At 50.8% G+C, this 11,762-nt stretch overlaps 5 protein-coding genes across 5 annotated transcripts; 2 read left to right on the forward strand and 3 right to left on the reverse strand.

Moving 5' to 3' along the window:
- Positions 1 to 29: 29 nt before the first annotated feature.
- Positions 30 to 2,303, reverse strand: AKAW2_21006A (Zn(II)2Cys6 transcription factor; the record flags this gene model as incomplete). Its single annotated transcript, XM_041685783.1, has 4 exons — positions 30 to 836; positions 888 to 1,365; positions 1,415 to 1,909; positions 1,999 to 2,303. 4 exons carry the CDS (start codon positions 2,301 to 2,303, stop codon positions 30 to 32), a joined length of 2,085 nt encoding a protein of 694 aa, XP_041539832.1.
- A 1,629-nt stretch (positions 2,304 to 3,932) lies between these two features.
- Positions 3,933 to 4,951, forward strand: AKAW2_21007S (putative voltage-gated K+ channel beta subunit (KCNAB); the record flags this gene model as incomplete). Its single annotated transcript, XM_041685784.1, has 3 exons — positions 3,933 to 4,070; positions 4,122 to 4,676; positions 4,727 to 4,951. 3 exons carry the CDS (start codon positions 3,933 to 3,935, stop codon positions 4,949 to 4,951), a joined length of 918 nt encoding a protein of 305 aa, XP_041539833.1.
- A 972-nt stretch (positions 4,952 to 5,923) lies between these two features.
- Positions 5,924 to 7,323, reverse strand: AKAW2_21008A (uncharacterized protein; the record flags this gene model as incomplete). The annotated part of the gene is made up of 3 exons (XM_041685785.1): positions 5,924 to 6,632; positions 6,682 to 6,960; positions 7,022 to 7,323. The coding sequence occupies 3 exons, from the start codon at positions 7,321 to 7,323 to the stop codon at positions 5,924 to 5,926; spliced, it is 1,290 nt and encodes a 429-aa protein (XP_041539834.1).
- A 1,245-nt stretch (positions 7,324 to 8,568) lies between these two features.
- Positions 8,569 to 9,303, forward strand: AKAW2_21010S (glutathione S-transferase family protein; the record flags this gene model as incomplete). The annotated part of the gene is made up of 2 exons (XM_041685786.1): positions 8,569 to 8,619; positions 8,695 to 9,303. 2 exons carry the CDS (start codon positions 8,569 to 8,571, stop codon positions 9,301 to 9,303), a joined length of 660 nt encoding a protein of 219 aa, XP_041539835.1.
- Positions 9,304 to 9,539: 236 nt separating this feature from the next.
- AKAW2_21009A (uncharacterized protein) lies at positions 9,540 to 11,326 on the reverse strand (the record flags this gene model as incomplete). The annotated part of the gene is made up of 2 exons (XM_041685787.1): positions 9,540 to 10,306; positions 10,357 to 11,326. 2 exons carry the CDS (start codon positions 11,324 to 11,326, stop codon positions 9,540 to 9,542), a joined length of 1,737 nt encoding a protein of 578 aa, XP_041539836.1.
- Positions 11,327 to 11,762: the final 436 nt, after the last annotated feature.

Here is an 11,762-nt window from a genome sequence, read left to right on the forward strand (position 1 = left end):
TGCTCATAAAATGATTGGGAATATCTTTGTTAAGAAAGCAGAAATCCTTCGCCGGACAAGACTGCATCTGGAAAGTCATTGCTTGAAAAGTTGAGTTCAGGTGTGAACTGACCCTCCGGAATTTGCGAAATAAAGTCGTTTATCAGCATTTCAACGGAGCCAGAGGGTAAAGCAGGCGACAGTGAGGCGAAACTCATGGGTGTACTTCTCGCATCCTCCAGAGGTAGCGAGTATGGTAGCAAGTTGCCAAAAGAGGGGTCATAGACGCTTTGAGAAGACTCAAGTTGCGTAGGAAATGTTGACTCCGCAAACTCGGGGAATAGCATGTCTTCCAGTGGCTGAAGACCGTTGTACCCACTCTGCGCATGGTGCTCGAGACTAAGACTATCTTGTATATGCCCTTGGCCCACAGGCTGCATTGTAGGGATCTGAGCCTCGGTGGCAGTAGACCAATTATTGAGCGGGCTGATGTCGTCAGCTATGGGACCTGCAGCTTCCATTGCAGTAGTAGCCCGTTTATGTGTTAGGTCCTCTCCACTTGACGCAGAAGTTGTGGTAGCTGCAGGTAGCATTTTACTTTTGACTGGTGGTTGTAGTTCTCTTATTGGAGGTGATAAAGCAGGGCCGCTTCTAGCCTGAGCATCTGCCATCTTTCTATACAGTAACTCAGCTAGCTCCTTGTTTCCCCCACCTCTGAAAGTGGAGAGGATGGAGTGTAAGCGGGCTAAATTACTGCTGGGGCGGCTTTCGTTATCCCAAGAAGGCGCCCGTGGCAACATTGCGAGGTCTATTACGGCATCGGCGAGTGAGCTGGCAATTTCATAGAGTTTCAACTCCTGAGAATCTAATCAGTGGTCATTCCTCTGGGGCTGCTGAAAGTAACATACCATACCGAGCCCATGGGCTTCGATGGCCGCTCGTGGTAGTTGCGATACTATGTTCAATAGCTCCTTTGCGACCAAGATTGGAAAGGATGGAGAAGTGGGCCAATGAGTAGAAGATCCATGAGCGCTTTTTTTGGACGAGAATTTCCACAAGATCATGCGCATCCAATGTCTGGTAACGCAAAGGTCTGCCTTCTGTACGTCTGAAATATGGTCCAACAAAGCTGATCCGTCCTGCAAATTATCTTGCAGTAGCCTGAGAAAACGGCTGTCTAGGTTAGGAACTTCGCTGGACAGTGGCTCAAAGCCTCCCTTATCATCCTCGATGATGTCAAACATGTTTGACTGTTCGAACAGTCGGAACAGATTGAGCAGTTTCAGGAAGGCCGGCAGAACCTGGGGCTCATCATTCGCATCAAGCTCTGGGGTTGAGATATCTGTTCTCAAGACTACGGGAAGTTTGTGAAGTATGCAGACGCCGCTATGAGAACGTTAGGGACAATGACACAAAGCAAGAGCGGATTCTTTACCGTTCGGTGACAAACAACAGCCATAGCACACGGCGACGCATTTGTTGCTCTTCCGATGGAAGGCCAGCGTACGAGACTTCTCGATGCAGGCACATCATCTGGGCGAGTGTGATAGCCTCCCTCAAGTACAACAGTGATTCGCTGGCGCCCGATTGGTGGTTCTCGAAGTATACATGAAGGAAGAAGGCCGTCCGGACATTATTCAAGTTGAGCCTTGATCGGTAATCGCAGGATCTGCGGGCCTTCATGCACTCCGCTGCAAATGTTTCCGCAGTCACCGACTTGTCAGGGAGAGAACTTTGCCCTAGCCTTAACTGAGCGATCGTTGCCGCTGCCACAGCAGTTGCCAATGCATATGTCTCGTGGTCATTCTCCTCAACATCCTGTTGCAAACTGGACATGACACTTTCGACATCGACGATCGGCCAGACTGGATACATTCGCACGTGGTATATATAAAGCGGGGATGCAAGAACATTGGTGGGTATGCGAGATCTGTGTCGCTCGAAGTGTTAGACGGTAATAAGCACAATAAAGTGGCTTTCTGGCTGCACGACAAGACACGAGAATAGTCATTAACATACCTTTCCGATTTTGCACCACATTCTCGCTGGACCGGTGTCGAGGCGTGATCGGTCTCCAGAATCTCCCCGCTCTCGGGGATTGATGGTAGAGCATCATGCACCTCGATACCGCGTTGAGCTTGGTCTATAAGGTACTTGGTAGTTGCGCGCAGCTTCTGAGGACCGCGAGGTTGCTGGACCCGGATGTAGGTACACTTGATGCGTGCATTGAAGCAGGACCGACATGGCTGACCACCACCACAGCGAATCTTTCGAATCTTACAGCCGTCGCATGCTTTCTTGGTTATACTTGCTCTGGAAGACATCTTTGTGGTTGTCAAGTCGCAGGCGTAGCACAAATTGCTTCGATTGAATGCATGACAAAGGAAAGAGGACGGAGTTGCGAGAAAAGTTGAACGGCAATGGGCTGTCAGTTGAGCCGAAAATCAGCCAGTAGCGTAACGCTGCATATCCCAAATGATGCGAGGAGACGGTTAACCCGAGGTCATTGCGGGGCAAAGCCTACGCATTCGCTGACTGGTGCAGCTTGAAGCGACGCTTGGTGTAGACGTGGCGTATCCGAGTCGTTCGACGGTGCAGCTCTGGGTGACTCCGCTGCGAAGGTGCTGTATTGCTTGACTTGTGAATTTTGTCGAAAAGGTGTTGCAATGATACGATGAGGTTGTCTAATGATAGCGGGTGATTGCGCCTTCAACTCCACGCGGCACGCCATTATCGAGACCCACCTCGTGTGCCTGGACTGTCCATCACAGACATCAGGGGATGTTCGTCCTGAAAAGCATTGCCTTCTTAGATGCAGAGTCACGAAGCTGAAGTTATAGCGAATAAACACGAGGAGAAGCGGCAAAAAACAATTGTAGTGACGATCACAAAATGTTGAAGTGGTTTGCAGGAGAACGCATCTTCTTCATTGGCATCAAATATACCACAGGAACCTTTTCGGCATCCCATCAGGTAATGGCGAAGTAATTGGTGGCATTCCAAGTCACTCTTGGACCATAACTGTAACAGAACGTAGAGAGGATGGTAGAAAGGCAAAAGATCAAGAAAATCTTCAGCAACGGTGGATGGATGTACTTGTAGGAACTCGGTCGCCGCTGGCTGGACTATAAACGGCTGTCTGCCTGCTGTCACCTGACAAGCGTACTATCTCCAATGGGACAATAATCACAGATTGCACTCATTTACTCCATTAATACTGCTAAGGCCTCTCCTCCACACTCGTGGCTATTGCTATCTTCACATTGCAGCACTCCATTAGCAGTACATGGAAACCGGAGATGGACACTGAGCAGCCTTTCTCGGAACTGGCTAAAACCACTAGTGCCTATGCTAAAACATCCAGGCTAAAGCAGAGCCGGACCCTCCGAGTATTCCTCCGACGCCTTTGCTGGCCTCCGCATTTGCCCCTCCTTGACTTATTGCTCATATGATTGGTCTTCACAAGCACGAGGACCCGGAGACACTGTCAAGAACAGCTCTCATTCGATTCTAGTACAATGACCACCTCTGCCTGACCAATCGCGGCCAGATCGCGATGGCAGCTCCCCGGGCGCAACGCAATGGCTGTCGCAACCAAATAAATTGGTTCATGACCCCTCACAGATTGCAATGAATACAGTCTGTCTTTTCATTCGATTCCCTGTTTACGTTTCACTGGCTCTCAAGAAGATACTCTACATATAATCATGGCGTGGCCAAACAAGAACAAGGACATGCTCTACCGGCGAGTGGGCAATTCTGGTCTCCACGTCTCTGCACTTGGACTGGGAGGCTGGTTAACGTGAGTATCTGTTCATCTCCAGAGAAGAGTTGTACATGGCTAATCCTTGACTATAGTTTTGGCGGTCATGTCGACAACGGTAAAAATCACTAAGTTTGCCTTAAGGCACACCAAAAGCTAACTCATTGCCCCAGAAATCACCTTCAACTGCATGAAGCAAGCTTACGACTTGGGAATCAACTTTTTCGACACCGCTGAGAGCTATGCGGGCGGACAATCAGAAATCGTCATGGGTCAAGCCATCAAGAAGTTTGGCTGGAAGCGCAGCGATCTCGTCATTAGCACCAAGGTACGTGCCATTCTATGCGGCCAGAGTATACGCAAATTAATGAGTCAACAGCTCAATTGGGGTCTGGCGAATGGCGAGATTCTAATCAATAACCACGGTCTATCCCGCAAACACATCATCGAAGGCACACGAGCATCTCTTGAGCGTCTACAGCTCGAATATGTCGACATCATATACGCCCACCGCCCCGACCGTCTAACACCCATGGAAGAGACAGTGAGGGCCTTCAACCATGTCATTGAGAAGGGATGGGCATTCTACTGGGGTACATCGGAATGGTCCGCAGACGAGATCAGCGAGGCTTGTGGTATTGCCAGAGCTCTGGGACTGATTGCGCCCATTGTCGAACAACCTCTGTACAATATGTTGGATCGGCAGAAGGTGGAAGGCCAGTACCAACGACTGTACTCCCGCTGCGGCATTGGGTTGACCACCTTCTCACCATTGAAGATGGGTCTCCTCAGTGGCAAGTACAACGATGCGACGACGCAGCCTCCACCAGGATCTCGCTTCGCAGAGAGCAACGACAAGTTCGCAAGCAGCGTGCGCAGAGACTGGGAGAACGAGCAATGGGCTGGGAATATCAAGAAGATCGTTGGATTGAAGGTATGTTACTTCACTCGATCAATTAAGGCATATTGCTGACAAACTTCTAGGAGGTTGCGGACAAAATGGGCGTCAAACTGTCGCAATTGGCTCTGGCCTGGTGCCTGAAGAACGAGAATGTCTCCGCTGTAATCACCGGCGCCTCTCGGCCAGAGCAGGTTGTTGACAACGTAGAGAGTCTGAAGTTACTCCCACGCCTGACACCGGAGATCATGGCCGAGATTGATGAGTATTTGCAGAACAAGCCAGACCAGGACCCAGCCAGACAAGATTAGCCAACTATCAATAATGTAGACATGACACGATCACAGAATAAAAGCAAGATACAAATTTCGGTTCAACCAACTCTTTACACAGAACCATAAGCACGTGTCCGCCCGCCATCTCACCTATTACATCACCCCCGCATCTCCCCCCCTCCACTCACCCAAACACCCCATACTCTTCAAACCATCTAACCCCTTACCACTATTTATCAACAATACTCATCAACAATGACCACCCTTAATGAATCCACACCCCCCACCAACCACCCCCAGTCCACCACCCACACCACACCTCTCTAACCACCATCAACCAGAAAAGAAACCCCCCCTCCTCACCCTCCTCCCAGACATCTACTCCCTCCAAGCAACCTGCACCTACTTCTACACTCTCCTCCCACAACCCAGCCACTCGGCCCTCCTCGCAGCCGAAACCACCGAGTACGCCATCGCCCACGACCTCTACACCTGCCGATACTGTCTGCGGCTACGTCCTGGCTCTGTCTTCGCGGACCGGATGCTCCGGCGCGGAAGAGGTCGGTACGGACGGGACAGGGCGAAGAGGTTCTGTGTTGACTGTGGGGTTCTGCCGAGGGGGGAGGGCGAGGGCGAGGAGGCGAGGTATGGGGCTGGGGCATTGGTGAGGGTGGAAGGGGAGCTGAGGGTGTTTTGTGGTGGTTGTGGTGGGTTGAGGAGGGTGGGGATGGTGTTGGGGGTTGCGGGTGGTGTTGGTGGTGGGGGGAAGAGGGAAAGGGTTGTTTGTGAGGGGTGTTGGGGGGTGGCGGGGTGGATTTGATGATGATTCCATAGGATGGTGTTGAGTTGTGATACCCATTTGATGTTTATTTATTGCTTTTTGTGCTGGAGTGGGATGTGCTTGAGACGGGGATAGGGAAGCGGTAAGTAAGTGTGGGATATGCTTTTGCATTAAGAACATGATTGAACAGGGATACCAACGCAGACTGACAGGACACAAGGTTTCAGTTATAGGAAACCATTCAACGAGCCGGCGATCTCAATGTCCCCCTTCTCTTCGTTGTGTACATCGTCGTCGTCACTCCGTGCATCAAAGTCGAAGTAAAAGTCCGCGTGCTCGTCAGAGATGTCACACTCGGTCAAGATCATGGTGCTGGTCTGGTCCAAGCAGGTCCATGATCTACCAATGCCCTTTGCTATGGCTTGTTGGTCTTGCGGGCTCACCTCCGCCAAGTACCGAAGGCCGTAGGAGACTTTGTATCCGTCGTGATCACTGTTAGAAGACTCAGCAGGGCTGGAGGGGGATACTGTGTCTTCTTCGGGGGTAAATCGCTCGACAACCATCCCATGATTATAATGTGTCACATATACATCATGAACGGTTCCAGTCGTGGGTGCCTTCAACCCCTTGATAAGGTACTTTTCAAGCACATCCGTATCACTAGCACTATGCGTTCGTGATGCCGATATACTCCGAACTTCAGCATAGCGAATACCACCCTTCTTCAACGCACCGATCATCACATCCCGAAGCATCACCTCACGATCCTCTTCCACAGAGGTAGATGTAGCCGAACAACCAACATAATCCTCCGCTGCCGCAAACAGAACAGCAAGAATACACGCCATCATAACCGCCAATCCGTAGCAACTTCCAACTTGTAGAATATTGCAGATGCATTCAGTTAACACAGCCGTGGCCATAATGTAGGTCAACCTGCAATACATCAGTCAACCAAATCACTATGAGATGCGGGAAATCCCACTTATTATGACTGCGTCCCATTGCACATACAACCCTATCCAACGTCATGGAGAATTGATCTTCTGCACGCACCAACGAATCATCATATCGCCTCAACGTCCGAGCAAACCCATAATCATGTCCCCAAGCATGAGCCGTGATCTCCCCATTCAGGACTTCTCCATCTGTAGTGATCGAGTACATCTGGGCTGCTTCGTAAGCTGCAAGCAAGAGGAGTATAGGTTTGAGCATCTTGGCGGCTGTTTCGTGGTCCAGGTCCTTTCCAGCGGACTGAGATGTGCTGTATAACCCAAAACACGTCAGCATCACATAGCCTACCCAGACAATAACCAAAGACACACCTGTCCCGGAACCCAGAGTACAAAGCACATACAATAGAACGTACAACGTTCCAAACACCTCCCACGATGCCACTCAAACACTCGAAAATCATATCGACGGTATCCGACTGCCGATTAAATATGCTACGCGCAGTTTCGCGCGACACGCGAGCATCATATTTTGAGAGCAGGGCTGTTGTGACCTGAGGAGTGAATTCTGTGGATTGTTGTGCACCGCTATTACTGATGAGTTTATTCACGATCGGGGGGCTTGAGCGGTGGTCACGAGGGTATGATCCTGGGATTTTGATCATGGAGTCCATAGTTGGGGATTGGGTTGGGTGTTGAGGTGAAGGAGATTGGGCTGTGCATTATGGAGGGGGGCATACTATTTGTGTTGGATATGTTTGGTTGTTGGTTTGGTTTGGTTTGGGTTGGGTTCATTTGATTGCTATGTAGATTGTAGGGGTGGTAGTGAATGGTAGGGTGGTGTGGTTGGGTATAGTTCTCAGTATGGAGTAGTAGGGCTTTGGTATTAGTGATAGAGATGCATGTTGATAGTACTAGGGATGAGATGATCGGTAAACATATTATCTTAGAGAGGGCTCTTTGCTAGAACTTTTGGATACTGAATACTGTAATTGAGAGGCAGTTCTCTTTAAACCAAAAAAGAGTTGGAATCGAAAATTGCTAATTTAGTTACAGCTCTGTTCATACTTTTGGTAGCATGCAGTGAGTGCAAGATCAACACTGTCAATAAGCCCTCATGTCATACATATACTATACTCGTGGCACAATCTTCAACCCCTACAGGAAGACAATAACTGAATTACAAACAACCAATAGCAAATGCACCATCTATCCAAGTGATACCCCCGAGAGAACCTGAAGAATACCGTCCAAGTTGGATGACTAACCCAGGGGCAGGAATCCAGATCCAAGCAACCTTAAGTGCAGATATACCAATCAGACCGGATCAACCACACTTAGCTCTAATGACGCCATATCGTAAACAAATCACCAATATAAACTCTATAATAGATATCAACATAATAGTATCCAAATCTACATACTACATACTGGGTAATATCCAGTATCTACAAAAATCTCCCTTGCTGACCCCACAGCAAACCCGGAATTTCCCTGCAAAAAGCAAGCCACCCGGAAATAAACAATCCTGCTGACTGACAGACCAATCAATCCTATAGTATTGTATTTGCAAGCAAAAAAAAGCAATACACCATAAAAACACAGTAAGCATCAAGCATATATCCCGGTTTTTACAAATATAACCTCAAACTGAATTAATCAGAGTAGTACTTTCCATCACATTCCATCAGAGTGTATGATCGTCCACCGCCATTCCGCTGATTTGTCATCTCAGCTTCAAGTTTAGGAATCAACCCCTCTCTCTCCACTCCGCCTTGATCCGATCTATATTCTCCTAAACATATTTATAACCCAAGGATTGTCCACAGCTTGCTTGATTGCTTGCTTCATCATACCAAAGCAGAACAAACCTCCTCAATCTCCAAACAATACTATACACCAACTTCACAACCGCCAAAATGTCCTTCGGAACCATCTACACCTACCCCAACAACCCCCGGGTCATGAAGGTACTTCCCACCCCCTCCCCCACTATATCCCCCTCACTCATCACCAACTACTAACCACCAACACCATTAAACCAGACCCAAGCAGCCGCCAACTTCAACAACCTAACCCTCACCCTGGCCGATTTCAAGATGGGCGAAACCAACCGTGACCCCGCTTTCCTCAGCAAATTCCCCATGGGCAAGGTGCCCGCCTTCGAAGGCGCGGACGGCACCCTCCTGGCTGAATCCGACGCCATCGCGCAGTTCGTGGCCGAGAGCGGACCCGCAGCGGGCCAGTTGGTCGGCAGCACGCCCGCCGAACGGGCGTTGATCCGTCAATGGATCTGCTTCGCGGACGGAGAGGTGCAGAGCGGAGTGGTTTCGTTGGCACTGTGGCGGATCGGGTACAAGGCGTATGATGAAGCGACGGAAAAGAGTGGGCTGGAGAAGTTGACCCGGGCGTTGGGAGCTTTGGAGACTCGGTTGAAGGAGAGGACTTGGGTGGCTACGGAGAAGTTGAGCTTGGCGGATATCAGTCTGGCCGCGGCGTTGTATTGGGGGTTCTCGGTGAGCATTGATGCCGAGATGCGGAAGGAGTATCCCGGTGTGGTGGCTTGGTATGAGCGGGTTCTTGAGAGTGAGCATGTTAAGGAGGCGTTTGGACCTAAGGTCTTTGTGGAGAAGAGGAAGGAGCCTGAGAACTAGGTCAGGGGAGATAAATGGATTGGGGCCGGTCCGCGATCATGATTTATGACTTGACTTCTTAGGAAAAGCAATGCAAATTGACTGTGATCAACCGAAATAATAATGTATTGGTTCTCTGCTAGCGATATATACCATTATGGGTCCAGCCACAACCAGCAGCCCTGCTATGAATGTGTCTGGTATGAATGTATGGACAAGGGACAGGCAGGGCTTGCTGCACGAGCAGAATCATTCATTTACAGACGAGCGTGGAAGTTCTGATCGCCTCTCCGCATCGATCGGGCCAGATTACGACTAGCCCGGTCGGCAATGGCCATGTTGGTGAGCATGGGGTTGACGCCACTGGCGCTGGGGAAGACGGACGCATCCACCACATACAGACCCCGGGTGCCCCAGACTTGACAGTCCGAGTCTACCACACTGGTCCTGGGTGATTTGCCCATTCGACACGTCCCCATCTGATGCGCACTGGCAAACATAGTTCGCTCCGGATCAAGGGGTTTCTTGCGACGCACTTCCGCGATCCAAGCCTGAAGTGCTGCATTATTGGCACCTTCTGTATCCTCGGCATCGGATTCCACCGGGCGGATGAACGGGGGCACTTCACGCCATGAAGTGTGGAATTCCTTTGCGCCCGAAACATATGCCATCTTGGCACTGGCGATTATACCTTCGACAATGTGCTTACGATCCGTGGGTGAAACAGCATAGTCTATGCGAATTCGTCCATCACCCGGGTCTGGATAAACCCGCCCAGTGCCTCGATCGCGCGCAAGCATGATCAGACCGGCCATGCGAGGCAACTTCTGCACCCAGAGCTTATAGTCGAGACCATTGCGCCAGGGGAATAGAGGGAGAAAAGCCGCGGGCACCATTGACAAGGCCTCGATCTTAACTCCATGACCTTGATTATCCAGGTTCTCGAGCTCATTGACGACGGTGGTCAGCGCAGCGCCTTCCCAAGGGCGGAACTCCTCATCTAGCACTGCACCCGCAATGGCAACTGTGGATAACGTTAGCAATGGCATTCCCTTCCCGCAGAGAGCATCTTACCAGGATGAAGGTGGAGATTCCGGCCAATCTGGGGATTCTTCAATCCACTGCGAAGAAGCAGCAAAGGACTTTGCAGAGTGCCGCAAGAGACGACTACCCGCTTCGCCTTAATGGTGACATTTCGCGTAACTGCAGTTGCACCTGAACGACCTAGGTACGCATCCCTGGAGGTCCACACTCCCTCGACCCCTGACGCTACCTGGCCATCTTTAGTGTCAGTGAACAGGATCTTGTTTGCACGGAAGCCTTCAATGAAGGTTGCGCCGGCTGTCGCGGCATCTGCCAGGAAAGTTTCCGTGGGGCCCTTCTTCCCCGTGGAATGGCAGCCGAGCGTACAGTAGCCACAATAATGCTCAGTGTGGCCCGTATTCTGGGGCACGGTCTTCGCAGCGTAGCCCAGTCTGCGAGCTCCCTCGAGAATAAAGCGGTTTGTCTTGTTGTGCTTTATATGCTCAACGTCGACCCCCATCCGCTCCGAAACACGGTCCAGACAGTTCTGGAACTCCATCGAGGTAAAGAAAGGCAAACCATTCTTCGCCCATTCCTCGCGTACAAATCCCTGGGTCTGCAGGGCAGCGGACCAGTTGACCGTGCCACCGCCACCCCAGGTTGAACCGGCCAGAACAGCCATCGAGCCATCATCGGTCACGACGGCACCCCCTGACTCGAACATGCTATTAAAGGCCTCGTTGAAGTTCATGGGAAAGTGATTTGACGTGTAGTGATAAGATTTGTCCAACACTAGTACTTTGTGGCCTGCTTCGGCCAGGTTCTTCGCCGCCACGCTACCACCGCAACCACTACCAACGATGACCACGTCGGTCTCGATGATCTCCGGCTCATCCGCGGCGGGAAATTGAAGGAAGGTGTGCTTGAAACCATCGGCAGGCTTGCCGTGCACTGGCACTCTAGGGAAGCCAAGTACAGGAGCAAGAGTTGGGCTGAACTTGACCCAAGTTTGCTTGAACATTCCCGTGCAAGCCCTATAGACACCGCGCAGCGGACTCAGCCGAGAAGTCTCCCATCCTCGGAAGATCTCCTCCCGAACGTGTAACGGCTGTTCGTGGATCGGAGTTACAGATCCTGTCAGGAGAAGCGATCCCGCCCGGGTACTGTTCTCACGTCAGCTTTGACTGTTACGGCCACGTCTGAGGATTGATACGCACTTGAGAGCATTGAGGATAAATCCCAGGCCATTTCTCCCTTCGTCGTGCACATACTGCGCGAATAGGCGCTGCAAGCCTTCTCGAAACAAAGGGTTTGACGACGCGTCTTCCTCTAAGTACTGTGCTGCAATGGTGCCAGCGTCGGGGGAGTGAATGGATTTAGTCAATGTCGCCAGAGACTTGTTCAGCTCGGAGTGCGGGATGACTTTGGTAGAGGCTGATTTATATGCAGTCGGACTC

Source organism: Aspergillus luchuensis, chromosome 2, assembly GCF_016861625.1.
Source record: "Aspergillus luchuensis IFO 4308 DNA, chromosome 2, nearly complete sequence".
Lineage (NCBI taxonomy): Eukaryota > Fungi > Ascomycota > Eurotiomycetes > Eurotiales > Aspergillaceae > Aspergillus > Aspergillus luchuensis.